The following is an 18096-nucleotide window of genomic DNA, read 5'->3' as shown; positions in this document are numbered from 1 at the left end:
CTGTTTGAGCCATTCACATAACATGGTTGCCAGTTCTCACATGTCTGGAAATCACGCTGTGAGAATAAGCCTTTGTGGCAAAGGTCAAATTCCATGACAGCAATTTTGTGCTGAATTGCACATAGAGGAAAAAATATGCTCTGAACACCCTGCATGTCACACAAAGTAATACACTCTGGTAAGGAGTCTCTGTAAACACCCATTTCCTTACGCCCGAACCACAAGGTTCCAAGTGGCCTAGCCTGCTTTCTAGCTACTCAAGCAAGACCTCATGTCTTTTTGGCTAATCTTTGCCTCAGTGTCAAATTTGATGTTACTTTTTCCCCGCGGTTAGCATCCACATCATTTTTAGGTTAAAAAAAATTAATACTTGGCGCAAACCCCTTTTTTTATAACTGGATATGAATGTGGGAAGTGAGGTTTAACCCTTTCACGTAATCCCCCCAAATCCCCTGTGTGCTAGATTAGAAGAAGAAAAAGCTCTGTTGGTCTCTGCTTTTCAGCCCCTTCTCTCCGCCCTTTCTTTCCTCCACCCCTTGTGTTCTCTGCCTCTTGAAGAGAAGAATCCCATCAAAACTGATCTTTATTTTCATCACAAAAGTTGGTCTGTTTGTGGGGATTCTATTGTCTTCAGTGCCATTCCTTCCAAGTTAGAATGTTCACAAACATTCCATGACATCACAGCAACTCAGCCACCCACAGCCAGAGGCTTCAGACATCCACATGCATACAACCCAACACCACCACAAAATCTCTTATCACCTTACAATGTAATAAAAAAAATTTGTGGCCTCATATGGTAACACTGTTCCACTCAGTACATGATAACAGACTGCTGCTATTACTAAGTATCTTTTCTCTCACATGTCAAATAACAAAACAAAACAAACAAAAATGTCGGTCTTATTCCAATTCACAGCTTCTTCCTTGGAGCAGAAAACCGGAGGAGTTGTAGCACTCAGGTTAAAAACTGCAGGCCTCAACTAAAGATGTCAACAAATAATGCATTGATTGTTTGGTTTGGACATTTCCAGGAATTACAGCATGGAATTCAATAAGACTACTTTTGAGACCACTGTACAAACATAGCCCCAGTCACTTTGTTACTTTTTCCAGTGTGGGTCTCTCATCACCTGAGGCAGAAACTCACTGAAACATGGAGGAAAGGATCCCAGGGAGCTTTATTACATTTCCTGAAACCGACATCTTCTTCAGTCCCTCACTTAGTATTGTGCTTCCAAAAACAGATATCAGGCCCTTTCTTGACACTGGAGGAAGTCTTGTCAGTCTTGGCTCATTTAGAGGTCAAAGTTTAAAAATTCCACTTAAGGATCAATGGTTAAAAAAAATCAAAATCAAAGTATAATGTATTTGATATCCGATGACAAAGGAGGAATTTCATTTGTTTCCCTCTGTCTTAGGACTGATGGTAGAAAATCAGGATTAGATGCTGCTTCCAGAAAACTGTTGCTCATGAAGATTTGCTTTCAGTTATTTCCATCACTTGTGTATGTCCTGTTGCTAGACTTAAAAATCTTTTCAAAATTGTACTGTAAAACACAAAAGGAACAAGAAATAGTATTATGAAAAAGAGGCTAAAGGCATGTAGAGACTTACTTTCCATCTTCCCTGCTCAGGAAATCACATTCTGCACACACACAAATTGAATTTGGAAGTTCTTGTGAAGTTCATGTCATGCTTACATTGCAATTGTGCATTCAACAAATTTATAAATATGTAACAGATAAACCAGACTTGTAAATAGCCACACACCTGTCTATTGATTTCTATGCAAAAGTATATAAATGGGATAAGCATCCTCCCATGGATATGAATGGGATCAAAAAGGTTTCTTGGCCAAATTATGTTGCATGCATGGATAGGTGAGCTAGTAATTTTTTGTGTGCTTTGGTATTTTTTTGTGGACATTCACAAGGCTGGGTAGAATATAAGAGTTAATGATATCAGGCTCAAACCGTACATGACATTAATCACCCATGTAGCAGAGAAAGTGGGCACAGCAGTTCTTCTGTCTCTTCCATTATACTAGAACTCAGGGTCATCTAATTATTAAACTGATTAGCTGTCAGTTCAGGACTGAAAAGAGAAAGTGCTGCTTTGCATAATACATAATTGCTAACTTCACTAGATTTGCTGCCATAATATCTAGTGATGTCCACTGAATTAGACTTTTTTTAAAAGGGCCTTAAAATGGGATTAATCAAATTCATCAAAGAGGTCTAAAAATGCCCATTACTGAAGCTGGCTATATAGAATTGATGTTCAGAGGCACTATCACATTTTACCTTAAGTCCTATTTCAAGTTTTCAGGCGGAAGAGTCTGCACTGATGTAGCCAAATGGCATAATCCAAGCACAAAGTTTGGGGTAATCCTGATATTTGCAGCAGTATGAACAGCAGCAACAAAAACCCTAATGTTTTTTTGGGGGGGGACATTCCACATGATCAGCATTGTGTTAGTTTGAAATGGATACATGTATGTTTGCTCCTGGGAGGAAAATAGCAGCTGTTGGGGTGGGAAAATTTGGATTAAGAAAATAGTGGCAGGGAAGGGTTAAGTCTTCATCTCCCAGTGCCATCATCCTGATCTGAATCCCTCCCCCTTCCTAAAACAACATCAACACAAAACCATTAGGATATCCAACCACAGATCTCCAGGTGTCACTACTAGCCTCTCAAATGTGCACTGATGCATTGGCTTCTACCATAACAGATTTATACAGAATGTGTTATTATGTGTTTCAGGCTGGTGGTATTTTTCTACTCCCCATTACATTCACTAACCTTGCACAGTAATCTCATCTGCATCAGGACTTCTAGGAGTGTAGCTGTGCTGGTCTTCCACACCCTCGCCGGCAGCAGAAAGCATAAAAGAGGTAATAATGTAACAGTAGCTGGCCACCTATTTCCTCCAAAATTAAGTGACCAGTTTTTAATCTTTCCCTCAAGGCATATGAGCAAACCTGGCACAGAGGTCTATTGTACAGCAGCATATAAGTGCCTTCGTGGCTCTACAGATGCAGATGTGTCTATAAATTTTTGCTTTAGCAATCTTTCCAAAAATAGGGGTTAGGGATTGTAGCCATTCCTATGGTGAATGCATTGCCTGCACAGATACTGCAAGTTCTTTATATTTAGGTTCTTAGAATGAGTCTTTTTGCTAAACGTGTTACATCCAACATCCGAAACATATTGCTTTGTTGGTTTTTGATGTCATTTGATGTCCATGTCCTGTGTTGGGAGTCTTTGGGTATAAAAAAGCTAATCAGTTGTTGCAAAAGTAGGCTGGGTGGATAAGAGCAAAGCACAGTTTTCCTTGCTGGAAAACTGATGGCTTTCAGGATGACAAAAGATGGATACTAGGCAGCTGGTGAAAACTAGGTACTGATGGTCACCTGTGACACCTGTAGTATTTTTAGCCTGGAGCTGGAAAAACCATCACTGAATAACTCACAAGCTCCATCTGGGCTTAGGCAATTAGCTTAAAAGACAGGAGTTTTGATTTAAGTGCATGTTGTCACAAGACAGAAATACTGTCAAGTTGTAGATTATTAGGGAATGATGTCTGTCTGTCAAGGAATGGAAGCAAGATTGCACAAGGCCATTTTCCTTAGCTAAGTTAAGAGCTCTACATATATAAATTCCCTCACATTCCACTTTCAGAAAAAGGAAAACCTTTATCGTAAAAACGCAAACACTGCCAAATGCAGAAATCACATTCCTTTGCCTACAAGGCGCGCGTCCCTGTGTGCCAGAGCTAGTTCCAGTGTCCACTTAGCTCAATATCCAAAGCACTGTCTTCATTAATAGCCATAGATCTCATTTTCTACCCAGGCTGATTCTTTGCTTCGCCCCACTCGGTCATTGCACAGTTCGTATATGTCATTGGTGACAAATCCACTTTCAGTGCTGGCCAAAGTCACAAAGCCGCTCTCTGAGGTGTTGACAGCCATATTGTCATAGTCCCCAGAGAGGTCATCAGGAGTATCTTCTCCAGGACGGGCCCGGAAAGAAGAGTTCTTAATGTCTGGTCTGGTCCTAGCGAGATCTGTTTCTGACTGTTTTCTGATTACATTGTATATCTCCAAACTGGGGCTGTTCTGTCTCTTGGGGGACAGCCAGGTATCCTGTTCCTTTGCATTCATCTCCATTTGCTCCCGTCTCCTTAGAAGGGAAATAAATAAAAAGGTATTAGCTTCCCTTTATCTTCCACTGGACCACAAAACTGTTAGTGCAGAGAAAGTGTGTGTACACACACACACACACACACACACACACGAGTCTGTGGCCAAATAAAGGAAGAGAATAATTCAGGTATGGTCAGCTTTGTTTTAGTATGTAGTGGCACAATCCAATCTGAACTTAGCAGCAGCAGGAAAAAGAAAGTTAATAATAACTGCAGGCAAGAAATTAACTTCTTTTATCCAAAAGTAGAATTTTACCCTGGAAGCGCATGCAAGCTAGCAACAGGAAGGACACCTAAAAGTGATAGCAGCAGATGTTTATGTATGCACACATTTGTTAACTTAACATGCCCCCCTCTCAAAATAATATTTATTCATTAATTAAATCTATCTCCCACCCTTCCTCCCAGAGGAGCCCAGGGCAGCAAACATCAACACGTTAAAACAATACAATTTGGAACAGAATAAAAATGAACATATTTAAAGCATTTTAAAATAGCTTGAAAGCCACCAAAAACATTTCATTCCAGATGTGTGTAATAGTAATTTCATTGAGCTTCTTACAGTCTGTTCACATCCCTCCCCTTCCATTACAACCCCACTCCCAGTTTTGTTCTACATTCATTCACACTGCCCCTTGGTGCTGATCAGATGCTGTCTATGACAGCGTATCATAAAGCCTCATGCTTTGCCCCATATTGTGACTTGCCTCTTTGCATAAAGCCAAAAGCTGAAAATGGCTGTGATGACCACGAGGAGAAGCAGAACAGGAATGCTGGGGATTAAGAAGTAGGCAAGGCTCCAAACAGGCTCTGTTGAGGGGGAAAAGATACTCTAACTTTCAGTGTTAAAATGAACAGGCATTACTTTTTCATGCAGTTATTATGCTCCAGGTTCTCTGTGCATAATTTTCCTTTTTTCATTTTAACTTTAGCAATGGGGGCAGGAAGAGAGGATATAATTAGCACAAGTCTCAGGGTGTTTTAACTACCTCTGCTGTTCTCCAGGAAATCAAATGCTGTATTACAGTCTGTGGTTATGAATGACAGTGCTTACCTTTTGCTTCTTTGAAAGTTTTATTGGTTGCAACTTCAAGAATGGGTTCTTCTGGGGATGTGGGTGTAAAGGTCTCTGTTGCAGCTCCTAGGAAAGGAATCTGGCTATTACAACTCTCATAGCTGTCAACTTTCAGATTTGAAAATAAGGGATCAGCAGCCTCGAAAATAAGGGATCAGCAGCTTCACCTGTCCCGGGGACAGTCTACGGGATATCTAACAATCCGGGATAGCAGCGGGAAGCAGGGGGAAACGGCGCTGGAATAAGGGAATTTCCCGCAAAAAAAGGGAAGGTTGACAGCTATGCAACTTTACAGGAGAATGGCTTCATTGCACTGTACATTTTAAAGCAGTATCATGCCACTTTAAGCAGTCATAGCTTCTCCCAGAGAATCCTGGGAACTGTAGTTTGTTAAGGGAGTTGCAGACAGTTGTTAGGAGTTGACTGTTAAAACACTCTGGGAACTGTAGCTGTTATTTGGAACAGAATCTATACCATGCACTCAACTTTTACTGATGTGAAATTTACCTGCTTGAGAGGTATTAATTTCAGAGGCAGCTGTTGGCTTTTCTGCAAGGAAAAAAACATACAGACATACATTTTCTTTTGCATTTGGTCACCAGGAGAAACTTAATCCCACTCCCCCAATGTTTTGGCTTATCCATGGAAGTTCTTGGCACATTTGATATTGTGTCCCAGCAGTTTAGTTAAGGAGACCATTTTTGGAAACGGCTTGCAACTATTCACTGAAACCATTTCCCCCGTTTCCCTTGTCATTTCATCGCCTTCAGATTTTTTCAGTGCCCAATGGTGATACTTAAAAGTCTTAACCTCCATCCTCTCTAAGGGTGGCTCTCAAGAAGCTATGATTCCATACGATTCCCTTCTAGGTTTCTTGATGTTCCTATGAGCAACATCTTTAAGTATGTTGCCAGTGAATGCTAGAGGCACATTATTGTACTGCACATTGCAAACTCCATCAAAGCTGTGAGAACTAAGCCTCACAATACAGTACAGTGGTACCTTGGGTTACATACGCTTCAGGTTACAGACTCCGCTAACCCAGAAATAGTACCTCGGGTTAAGAACTTAGCTTCAGGATGAGAACAGAAATCGTGCTCCAGGGGCACGGTGGCAGCGGGAGGCCCTATTAGCTAAAGTGGTACCTCAGGTTAAGAACAGTTTCAGGTATTGAACGGACCTCCGGAATGAATTAAGTACTTAACCTGAGGTACCACTGTATCTTCTTCTGAGTTGGAAACTGTTAAAAAAAACCAACTGGAAGAGGAAGGGGACACAGAGCATGAAGAAAGAGCTGTGAGTGGAGGGGAGCTTTCCCCCCTCCTTTAGACCCCCTGGGAAATGCATCAAACCTGCTGTACCTGGAACTGAGTGTGGAGAGTACAACTGAATGGCACACAGCAGCGGGCAGCCTGAGGAAGTGCCATCCACTTTGGGCCTGCCCATAAAAAGCAAGTCTAGAATGAGAACCTAGGGTGATGTCCTCTGTTTCCAGGAACTCGTCTTCTTGTGAGACTTTTGTGGGGAGCTGAGAGTTTGTTTAGACCCTGGTTGAAAACCCTGAGGCTGAGAAGGAGGGTGTGTCAGAAGGGGACGACGACCTGATATTGATTTCTATATATTAGTAACTCTGTATTAATGTTACATTTTTATATGTACAGTGGTACCTCTGGTTAACAACTTAATTCGTTCCGGAGGTCCGTTCTTAACCTGAAACTGTTCTTAACCTGAAGCACCACTTTAGCTAATGGGGCCTCCCACTGCCGCCGCCGTGCTGCCGCTGTGCGATTTCTGTTCTCATCCTGAAGCAAAGTTATTAACCTGAGGTACTATTTCTGCGTTAGCGGAGTCTGTAACCTGAAGTGTCTGTAACCTGAAGCGTCTGTAACCTGAGGTATCACTGTACCTGTAACTCTGAATTTTAGTAATATTTTGTTTAAGTTGTCTGTTGTTGCTTCTTTTTTGTATGCTGCTTAGAGATATTTTTAATATATTAAGCAGTATAGAAATTGAATAATCATTCAAGCAATAACCAAATATACACTGAGTTCAGAGACTGCCCCAGTAGCATTTCCCTTTTAATGCCTATTGCAGTGCTGAGAAAACTGACTATACGGAAGGATGCTGGATTTCTTCAAAACTGGAGAGACATCACAATATACAGATATATGTTATTAATCATTCTTGGTTCCAGTTCTTTCAGTTAAGGCCAAAGGACATATGAGGTTCATTCCACAACCGCAAAAGATAAAGTCCATAATAAGCAAGCTAACTCTTAAGACTCCATAACACAAGTAGACATTGCGTTTAATGACACATTCCCAGGCATTCATGTATCCCTTTGTGGCATTTACCCTCCCATGTGTGTGACATCATACTGGGTTCATAGGGAAAAGGTTAACTAATTGTAAAATGACTAACCAATGGGAACCCAAGGGGCAGAGTTAACTGTGTATAAGGTTTAAGCACAGAGAGAATTTGTTAAGAGGGGTTAGAGTGGTTGAGAAGATGGTCTGGAGTTAGACGAGAGAGGGAAGATAAGTCTGTGGGTTGGGCTAGTCTGGTGTGAGAGAGTGAGAGAATTTGTTAAGAGGAGTCGGTCTAACAGTTGAGATAATCAGTCAGAAGATATTAGGAAGGTATAGGCCAATAAAGAAACTAAAGTTAAGATACTGACAGGAATATTATCTGAGAAACCATAAACTTGATAATAATAATAATAATAATAATAATAATAATAATAATAATAATAATAATAATAATAATAATCATTTATTATTTATACCCCACCCATCTGGTTGGGTTTCCCCAGCCACTCTGGGCGGCTTCCACAGAGACCAAAAATACACTAAAATGTCACACATTAAAAACTTGTTAATGTTTGTAAAATAAACTTGTTTTTTTCGTTCACTTTTAACAATTGACTGAACCCAGTGTTTTACCAGAGAGTAACTGGTTGGTGGCAGCGGGGAAGCGATCACAGTGGTGGCACAGGGATCAATAGACCGTTAAACGTCCGGGGACCCTGTGTGATCGCCACACCCTTCATTACTGGAAGTCTCCCACATCACAAATGACCAGCCCCTGAGCCGAATTGCCCATCTCAGGATATGGACTCCGTTACCCTGGGGATATTTGCAGATGAAGTTGTTTTTCATGCTGCAGCTGTCATCATTCCACTGAAACATATATGGTCCCCCATCGCCTGCAGGTGCTGAGGGCTGGTGGTACATCACAACACAGACTTCACTTCCACAGGAGGGCTCATCTGCGTACCAGTTTCTGTGGAATCAAAGCAAAACATCAGGTGAATTGTTTCTCCTTGCCAGGAGTTCTCCCCATGAAGGGCATTTCGGAGAGCAGAGAAATACATGGAAGTAAACAAATTCACTCACAGCACCTTTTGACTTTGTACCTGCCTCTCTAGCTATTCACGTGAATGTGGAGAGGGCAGATGTCAGGGACAGCAAAGCTAGAAGCAGGAATCCATAGCTCTGTGCACAGCTGCCCCCCCCATGATGAGCCGGGGGAGGTTAATAATAATAATAATAATAATAATAATAATAATAATAATTTATTTGTACCCCGCCCATCTGGCTGGGTTTCCCCAGCCACTCTGGGCAGCTTCCAACAAAGATTAAAAGTACATTAAAATGTCACACATTAAAAACCTCCCTGAACAGGGCTGCCATCAAATGTCTTCTAAATGTCAGGTACAGTGGTACCTCGGGTTAAGTACTTAATTCGTTCCGGAGGTCTGTTCTTAACCTGAAACTGTTCTTAACCTGAAGCACCACTTTAGCTAATGGGGCCTCCTGCTGCTGCCGGAGCACGATTTCTGTTCTCAACCTGAGGCAAAGTTCTTAACCTGAAGCACTATTTCTGGTTTAGAGGAGTCTGTAACCTGAAGCGTATGTAACCCGAGGTACCACTGTAGTTGTTTATCTCTTTGACGTCTGATGGGAGGGCATTCCACAGGGCGGGCGCCACTACCAAGAAGGCCTTCTGCCTGGTTCCCTGTAACTTTGCTTATCGCAATGAGAGAACCGCCAGAAGGCCCTTGGCACTGGACCTCAGCATCCAGTCAATGGGGGTGGAGATGCTCCTTCAGGTATACTGGGCCGAGGCCATTTTCAGGTTGGAGTATCTCCCTAAACAGAAAAGGGATCCTGGGTGCTGGAGGAACTCCACTGACCCAGGCAAACCATTGGCTGTCCTTAACAGGAAGTGCTATGGCAGCTTCCTGTTTAGGCTGGCAACATAGGAAGCTGACTTTTGGTCAGACTTTTAGTCTATCTTGCTCAGTATTTTAGTCTATCTTGCTCAGTATTGTCTACACTGACTGGCAGCAGCTTCCCAAGTTTGCAGGCAGGGGGTGCTCTGAGCTGGAAATGCCAGGAATTGAATCTGGGACCTTCTGCAAGCAAAGCAGATGCTCTACCAGTGGGCTATGCCCTTCTCCAGACCAATGGTTCATCTAGCTCTATGTTGTCTACACAGTGATTCGAAGTGGCTCTCCAAGGATTTTTAAAATGGGGTGTTCCGAGTCCTACCTGGAGGTGCTAGGGATAAAACCAGAAACCTTCTTCATGCAAACCAAATCCTCTATCCTTCCACCTGATTGTCATTCAGGCAGGCAGCCTTGCTGTATTATTTTTGGCATCCGTTAAAAACATTTTTGTTTTTTTATAATAAATTTTTATTGGGTTTTCACATTTTATATAGACAGCACAAACATAAAAAGACACAAACAAAACATGTATAATTTCAAAAATTTGCTTTCTTAACCTCTTCCCCTGACTTCCCCTACCCCCCACTTCATACATCCCACTTCCAATAGATAGCTCAGCAAGTCCTTACCTCTCATCCTTAAAATATTATTATTGTTATTATTTTTTAACTTAACTCTTCTTATTTAACGAAATTTATCTTAAACAGATCTCTTATAAACATTTTGCCTTTTTCTAAGGTTGATCCAAGTTCCCTTCCACAGATTCCCCTTTCTTTCATTAAATATTAGTCATACCAACTAAACACAAAAATCATTAAAATTTTCAAAAATCTGCTCTCCCCCCCCTCCCCCGGTTTCAGTCCCCTTCCGCATAAATGTCCACAGAAACAGCTCTTAGCCTGGATTTCTCACATCTGAGGCCTTCAAGTCTCTGTCTGTCTTTCTCTGCCAATTTTGTTGGTAGTCCTTTATGTTGGTCCTCAGGTCTCGAAGGAGCTCTGGTACAATAAAGTCAAAATTGGGGCAAAACCTCCTGCTTTGGAGTACAGTAAGTTCAAAGCTGTTTCCAACCTGCTTTCCGTGTTCAGAAGGGTAATCCCAGTCGTATTTCTTGTTTCTTTCAAAATCAGATATTCCAAAGGCTCCAAGGAGCCCTTGGAGCCTTGGAAAAACATTTTTGTTTAGACAAACCTATCTGGTTATGTAGAATGTTTGCAAGGTTTTAAGCTTACCATGGATATTAATTATTATTTGTATGTTTTAAATAACTGTTTTTTCACTGACAGTGATATTATTTTATTCTTTTCGTAAGCCACTTTGTGGTCTTTTATTATCAAATGGTATATACATTTTATGAAGCAATACATAAATAATACCCCTGAATTACAGCCCATGGGATCTGTCTTGGCCATAAGCCTTCCCTGGCTGAACCCAGATACTGCATAGTGCTAACAGAGGATAGGCAAACAGATTTAGCCCCTTTCACAGTCCAAAGAAAAAATACCTGTGCAAGTTTTTTCCTTGCCATAATTCTTGTTATTGGTTATATCAGCAGGATACAAAGCTGGATGGGCCCCTGTTTGGTCACTGATGTTCTAGTACACAAATTTTATTGGTTGATGTTGGTCACATAGGATAAAGCCACAACTATGCCAGAAAGTAAAGGGTGTGGCAGCTGCTTGCACTCCTAGCATGGGCCTGAAGTCCCAGTTTGGTACTGTGAGCTGTGGGAAGGTTCTCTGGAAAGGTTAGCACCATTCCTACCAGGAAACTTGTTATGCAATAATAGGTTGAGCTCTTGACATCCTTGACACACAGGTGTACCTAAGCCAGGAAAGCAAAACACAATTATGGCCAAAAGAAATTCTCTGGGGCTTTGAATTAAAACACCAATGCTTTTTCAAAAGGTAGAACTTATTTATCAATGGGTAGGAATCTCTATTCAGAACACTTAATACTTTTGTTTGACTCGCTAACTTCATGAAGGAACTCATACTTCTGAACATGTGGACTTACCGAAACGTGGACAAACTTCCATCTGACCAAGAGTACAAGTCTGGGCATTCAGTGCTGTTGTCAGGATCTGATTCTCTCCTAAGCCCTATCCAGAAGTCGCCATCTGACGCTGAAAAGCTCCCAATCATCTTCTCAATCAGTTTCTGTTCTGACTGTGTTTCTATACTGACTAGGTCTCCTCCATCTCTCCTACAGGCCTGTAGAGCTTCTTTAAAGCCAACCCTGCGTACAACATTATGTAAGTAAACAATCTTGTAGCATGGGCGTTGGGTTCCTCCACGGCAAATGGCATGTCCTGAGGAAGACCAAAAAGAAAAAGAAAAACCATTAGCAAACCAGCAGGAAAAGGTAGCCAATACTTCTCCCATGATGAGTTTTGTGCTGCATGGAATTTCTCTCCATTAACTCACATTAGCACTCATAAAACTAACATGAACTGGAATTAAGAACACCTACTTGCATACGTATTATGGCCAGTCTAACCACATTTCCTTTGACTGAAGTTGAGGAACACACTGCTGTCTTATTTTGGCCAGATACAAAAATGAGTGCCTGCCAGCCATAATTCTGTTGGTATGTGTGCTCAGAAATAACCCAAATTTTGTATTAGGTGAAAGCTTCTTATCACAAAAAATATTAACTAAACTAGTTCATATTAAGGCTCATTCAATCTCAGAATTTGTGTTATGAAATTTTCATACAGGCTGTAGCTCAATAGTAGAATTGTCATGGTCTGGCAGGATGCCGAGTGGTGGGGGGCACCAGCTGGGGAACCCCCAAGGGAAGAAGGCTCAGAGCCCGGGGATTGGTGGTGGGATGATGCTGAGTGGTCAGAGGGAGAAGAGGGAGCCGACTGGGAGTAGGAGGTGTCAGAAGCTGAAGGGGCAACAGGGTTTAGTGAGCAGGAAGAGACTGGGGCAGAGAGCAGTCCAGAATCAGAGGCAGAAGAGGAGGCTGGAGAGGAAGGGGACCAAGAAGCAGAGATGAAGCTGGCTGCTGAAGAAGCCAGGGGGTCTCCCCTTCCTCCTGTGGCCAGCCCCCCCCCCGGTCTTCCAGAAACAGAAGAGGTATGAAGTGAGAGGAGCAAATACACACAAGGCATCGAAGTCTCAGATCGTTTGGGGGATGACTTAGGGAGATGTTTGGAACTGCCTTACTTGTGCAAGATCTACTGGGGAGAGTTGCAATACTCAGTAGGTCTGGCCTCCTGAGCTGTTTTGTTTCTTTGAATAAAGAGAGTTAACTTCACTGACACTGTGTGAGTTATTGCGGACCTGCTCCTGAAAACCGCCCTGACAAGAATTCATGCAGAAGGTTCAATCCCCAGCAACTCCAGGTAGGACTGCAAAAGACTCTCGTTTGAAACCCTGAAGTGCCATTGGCAATGTATGTGGACAATACTGAGCGAGGCGAACTGATGGTCTGGCTCTTTATAAAGCTGCTTCCTATAAACCTATATCATCAGCCAATCTCTGCCTCGTGAATTTCACAATGTGACTTTTATATAAAAAGATAGGGAACACAACGACCACATCCCAGTAAATCATTTTAATTAGTATTTTATGTCCACATTTATCCAGTGCAGAGTCAAGTGTTCTGTTTTAAGAAATCAACCATGGAACATGTATTTCAGGACAGGATGTTATAAACCCCTATGATGCAAAGTGGTGTTTCATTTTGAGAGAGATCCTTGTGTTTCTATTCATCCTTAAATGTACAAAACAAAAGTTTACAGCACTCCATTCCAAGGTCCTTAATACAGCACAGTAATTCGACTGCGTGGGATTCCAATGTCTTAACTGCAGATGGCATACAAGTTAAAATGCTGAGCACAGCAAAAACAGTCTAGTCACCATCGATAATCTGACCAACATGCATCTCTGATGAAACACAAAATACGTTACCTCTCTGAAGAATCAGATCCGCAGCTGGGAGGCAATGGGAAGAAGAGAAAAAGCACATCACTTATAAAATTGGCAATGACCAGGACTGCAGAATATCCAGCCCTTAAGAGTGGGCTGCTTTGAGGTGGCTAAAGTTTTTGCAACAACCTGGCAATTGTCTGCATTTTATCAGCAAAATTTGAAGTTATTTTTAGCCAAGGCAGGAATGCAATGCAGTTGATTGCAGGCCGGGCACTGCTACAAGTCAACATGTCCAACCAGTGATCTCACTCTACTGCATACTAGAGATGAGTCCATGAAACTAAAGGTGCTTAGTACTTAAGTAAGGTGTTGATTTCAATCTGATTAGCCCTTAATAAATATAGCTAAGATTCTAACCAATGTCTCTGTTGCATCAATATGTTAGGCATTTTTAGTGCAGAGGCTGAAGTTCAAATCCCTCCTTAGAGCTGCTTCACATCCTGCACAGCGGCTAGATCACACTGGTGTTCAGTGCAACACAAACTGCAAATGTGGAGGGCAGATGGGTGCTCCAAAACAAGTAGTGGATATGCACCAGAGATCCATGGCTCTTTGAGCAAGTCCCTGAACGTTTAGGAAAGCATGTCTGCCCGTCAGGTGTTTCATATCTGCTGCAAAACACACTAGCAAACACCTTATTAATGACTCCGACAAATAATATGAAATACCGGTAGTTCTGCAAAACAGCAGCATAGTTTAATACAGTGATGGGAGGCCTGAGTTTGAATCCCATTGTAACCAAGGCCTTGCATAGCTCCCTCTCCCCCCCCCCAATCTTCTGTAAAATGGGAACAATAATGTCGTGTCATCAAAGTTTTAGATGAGGATAACTAAGGCCTGCAAGTTGTTTTGCATGTGAAAAGTAATTAGTGGTAGAATAGCAAACATGTGGTAACCATCAATCATGTGGCAGTATATTAACGTATTAGTTTCACAATGAAATCATAACATGGCAATTGGGGTGGGGGACAATAGCATGCCATGCACAAAGTTGCACACCTTCAATTACACACACAACACCCTGGCAGAAGTTGCTTTATGAGTTTTCCAAGATACATTAAATTGGACCACGTGTGGGACTGATTCTATATGCCAAAACCATAAAGTGTGTCCCCAATGGTAATATGAACTGGCTATGTATCTGGCCCTCATTAATGCAAAAGAAAAGAATGGTTGGAAATGCCTGCAGCATTAATAAAAGAAAAAGAAAAACAGGTACCTTTTAAAATCTAAATACTTGTTCAGATAATTGAGTAATTTTATTATGCTTTATTGTACGACTGAGATGTGTATTTTGTTTTTGTTTTACATTGCTTACATGATTCTGCAGCAGCCTAGAACAGAGAGGAGCACTTATAGCTGTGGGGCTTCAGCAAATCCAGACAAAGCAGGCCTGACTAGTACAGAACAAATGGAAATTCTTTGGCAGTATTCATTTTCAGACAGTCTCCATACTTAGAGTGGGGAAAGAGTTTATTTAAAGGGTCTTAAGAAGGGGGGGGGGGGGAAATACACACACACGCACACACACACACACACACTATATATATATATATATATATATATATATATGCAGTATATATATATATTTCTAGGCCAGCTAGAAATATTGTGCAGTGGGTTGCCCACTTCACATCACAACAGTATTTTAAGCATTATATATATATATCCCACTGCACAATATTTCTAGCTGGCCTTGCCTGTGGAACCGCTGTGATTGTTGCCAAAAGATGTCTTGGTTTCTGAATGGCACTGGAGCTCTTAAACCTCCAGCTTAAAGCCCAGTATAGGCTGTAGCTTAGCGATAGCTCATTTGCTCTGCATGCAGGTCCCTGGTTCAAGCCCTGGCACCTCCCAACGGGGCTTAGAGAGCCCTATGTCTGAAACCCTGGAGAGCCACTGCCAGTCACTGTATAGAAATTACTGAACTGGATGGTCAGATTCAGTATAGGGCAGCTTCCTATGCCAGCTTTAGTAGTAAGGGGTTGGGGGGGGGGAAAGCTATAGTGACTCAGTAGTGATAGATAAGCATTCTAAGCGAGCTCAGAAGCATTTCTACTCGATGGGAACAGCTGGAGCTCAGTGGTACACTGCCTGGTTTGCAGGTTCAGTCACCAGCATCTCCAGTTCACAGGACCAGTTTTAAACAAGGACAACACCTTCCTGCAACTGTGGAAATCTGCTACCAGTCGGAGCAAACAAACAATATAGGCTAGATGGACCAATAGCCTGACTCACTAGAAGGCAGCATCATATAAACAATATTCATTTTGCACAATGACACCATCAGGGTGGGACGCTGGGGCAGATCAGCAGAATGATCAGGAAAGGCCCAGCTGAAGCCAGACTGGCTAACCACCTTTTGAAGTAAGTGAAGCAATGCCATCTAAAGAGAGGTGCCCCATAAGTCTATTCTGCCCAGAGTTTAAAATGACTGAACTTAACCACTGCTTTTGGACGGGAGCTCAGATGAAGAAGTGCGTACAATACCACCCTCTGCAGCTCACAAAGATTCTCAGGAGCAGACCACCAGCTGAAATAGACACCACGGGGCCAGCTTATTTCACAGAATTGTAGAGTTGAAAAGGACCTTGAGGATCATGTAGTCCAACTCCCTGTAATGCAGGAATATGCAGCTGTCCTGTTCGGGGATCGAACCTGCAACCTTGGCATTATCACCATTGTAGTATAACCAACTGAGCTACCGGGCTTGATACAGTGAAAGCAGCTTCATATCATTTCTTCCAGCACTGATCCTCAGAACTGAAACCAGGGTCCTGGGCATCTGACTCATGTTAAGTCTCCCTAAGATTTAAGGGTGCCCGGTTGAGAGAGATCTGTGAAGCTGGCAGCCCATCTCTTCCCCCCCTCCCACCATGCCAAGGCAGCAAAGCATCTGCCATAGTGCCTTCCCTGTTGGGGCAGCCCCATTCTGCACCCCCACTTCTGCTGTGTCCGGAGCTTTAGCAGTCCAGAGCAGAGCCTGGAAGGGATCCCAGCTTCTCCGCTGCAGAGACACACAGGGTCTCCGCTACATTTGGGTGCTGAAAGGCACACAACTTTTTGCAGAAAGCTCTACCAACGCCCCTCTCCCCTTCCGCGAAAGAAAACCCCTGTCTCATTTAGTCCACCCACAATCCACTGTAGAGTAAGCAGTAGGGTGCTGGAGATGAGGCCACCCATATCAGCTGGGTCGTCTCTGGGGTGCCATCAACATTTTTCTGGGCGCAGTCCTGCACACAACTTTGGCAGCGCATAGCCCCTGGCTTTCGATGGGATGGAGACTGCCAAACCACACAGCCAGGACTGCATACTTTGGTTGCCTCCCTGCCTCTAGAAACAGATACTAAAACTGGCCGGCCGCTGGTCCCGCGTTTCTCATGCAGAAGGACCCCCCACCACCCTCCATTTCTGGGAAGGGAAAGCTCTGCACCTTCACAACCGGCCTGCTTCTCGTTGCTGCAGCAGCAGCATTTTTGTGTGCGCATTAATAAAAGTGCCATGGGGGGGGGGTTAGCCCCCACCCTGGGCACCGCTGAAGCTGCTCTTTCACCCACTGTTCTCTCTCCAACACAGAATCTTGTCCCTACCCCAGTTTGCATCACTTTCCTCATCCATAGGCAGGTTTCTCAGTCGGGGCTCATTCCAATGATTTAATGCCCCCTCCAAATCCCATGCCCAATGCGCTCCCCATTCCAGAAAGCGGAGACGCAGCTCCAGATCGTGCCCCCTGAACTTTTGCATTTGCTTTCAGTTCCCGGGTGTGGGTGCTTCCCCCCCCCCCCACCCGCTGCAAAACAGGAGGGGACCAGCCCGAGACCCCCGCGATTGCCTCTCTCCCCAGCCAACTCGGGACCGGGACTGATGCATCCGCTTGCCCAGCCCAGCAGCCCAGCCCAGGAGGCACTCACCGCTGAGCAGCCGCGTCCCCTGCCCGCCCGCCGCCCCGCAGAAGGCAGCCAGTAGCAGCAGCAGCAGCAGCAGCAAGTTGCTCCCCGCAGCGGCTCCTCCGCCGCGTCCCCGGAGCCGCATGTCGCGCGGCTGCACTGGCGGCAGCAGCAGCAGCAGCAGCAGCAGCAGCGCAAGGGCAGCAGCGCGAGCTCCGGGCGAGCTTCTGGCAGCAGCCAAGGCGGCGGCGGCGGCGGCGGCAGCAGAGCCGGCTCCGCCTCCGGGCCAGGGGCCAGCCGAGGGGAGGGACGCTGGAGAGCCCGGCGGGTGGGGTGGGGAGGCTCTGCGCGGACACTGGCACTCACTCTCTCGACATGCCTGCCGAGAGGGGTCTAGAGATGCTTCGGTAGCCAAAGCGGAGCTCGGTGCCAAACTGATGCATGAGAAGAAGCTGCGAAAGTTGTGGGTTTTGGGGGGAGCATTCATAAGACACACAGAATGCGAAGTTAGGCCGCGTGGGTTTTGCATGCGGAATGTTCCCGTGCATATAGGGATCCAAGAGTTGCCTTAGAAGTGAAACGCTGCAGGTCTGGCGTGAACAGTGCTACCCGCCCCCCAGCAAGCGGTGGCAAGGATGCCCTGACAATAGAATCATAGAATTGTATACAGTGGTACCTCGGGTTACAGATGCTTCAGGTTACAGACTCCACTAACCCAGAAATAGTACCTCGGATTAAGAACTTTGCTTCAGGAT

At 43.9% G+C, this 18096-nt stretch overlaps 1 protein-coding gene and 1 long non-coding RNA gene across 3 annotated transcripts; one reads left to right on the top strand and one right to left on the bottom strand.

Annotated features, from left to right (window-relative positions):
- Positions 1 to 753: 753 nt before the first annotated feature.
- LAYN (layilin) lies at positions 754 to 17570 on the bottom strand. Of its 2 annotated transcripts, XM_079954819.1 has the most exons (9): positions 17366 to 17538; positions 13434 to 13457; positions 11530 to 11824; positions 8407 to 8564; positions 5790 to 5831; positions 5262 to 5348; positions 4915 to 5017; positions 2806 to 4185; positions 754 to 1550 (listed from the first exon to the last, which is right to left on the bottom strand). In XM_079954819.1, exons 1-8 carry the CDS (start codon positions 17484 to 17486, stop codon positions 3825 to 3827), a joined length of 1191 nt encoding a protein of 396 aa, XP_079810945.1. In that variant the 5' UTR covers positions 17487 to 17538; the 3' UTR covers positions 754 to 1550; positions 2806 to 3824. The 2 variants fall into 2 exon arrangements, with proteins under 2 accessions (XP_079810945.1, XP_079810946.1); XM_079954820.1 differs by lacking the exon at positions 13434 to 13457 and having other exon boundaries at positions 17366 to 17570.
- LOC307203796 lies at positions 8511 to 14949 on the top strand. The gene is made up of 3 exons (XR_013833359.1): positions 8511 to 8589; positions 11725 to 11877; positions 13110 to 14949. It is a non-coding gene; the product is annotated as an uncharacterized lncRNA (long non-coding RNA).
- Positions 17571 to 18096: the final 526 nt, after the last annotated feature.

Source organism: Podarcis cretensis (genome assembly GCF_951804945.1).
Source record: "Podarcis cretensis genome assembly, chromosome: 15".
NCBI classification, from domain to species: Eukaryota; Metazoa; Chordata; class Lepidosauria; order Squamata; family Lacertidae; genus Podarcis; species Podarcis cretensis.
The sequence above is the reverse complement of the archived record's forward strand: the minus strand, read 5'-3'. Positions and strand labels throughout refer to the sequence as shown.

Coding starts and splice junctions, on each gene's coding strand:
- LAYN (XM_079954819.1), bottom strand. CDS start 17,486: ATGCGGCTCCGGGGACGCGGCGGAGGAGCCGCTGCGGGGAGCAACTTG. Junction 5,018..5,261: donor AACTTTCAAAGAAGCAAAAG/GTAAGCACTGTC, acceptor CCCCCTCAACAG/AGCCTGTTTGGAGCCTTGCC. Junction 4,186..4,914: donor TTTTGGCTTTATGCAAAGAG/GCAAGTCACAAT, acceptor TTCCCTTCTAAG/GAGACGGGAGCAAATGGAGA.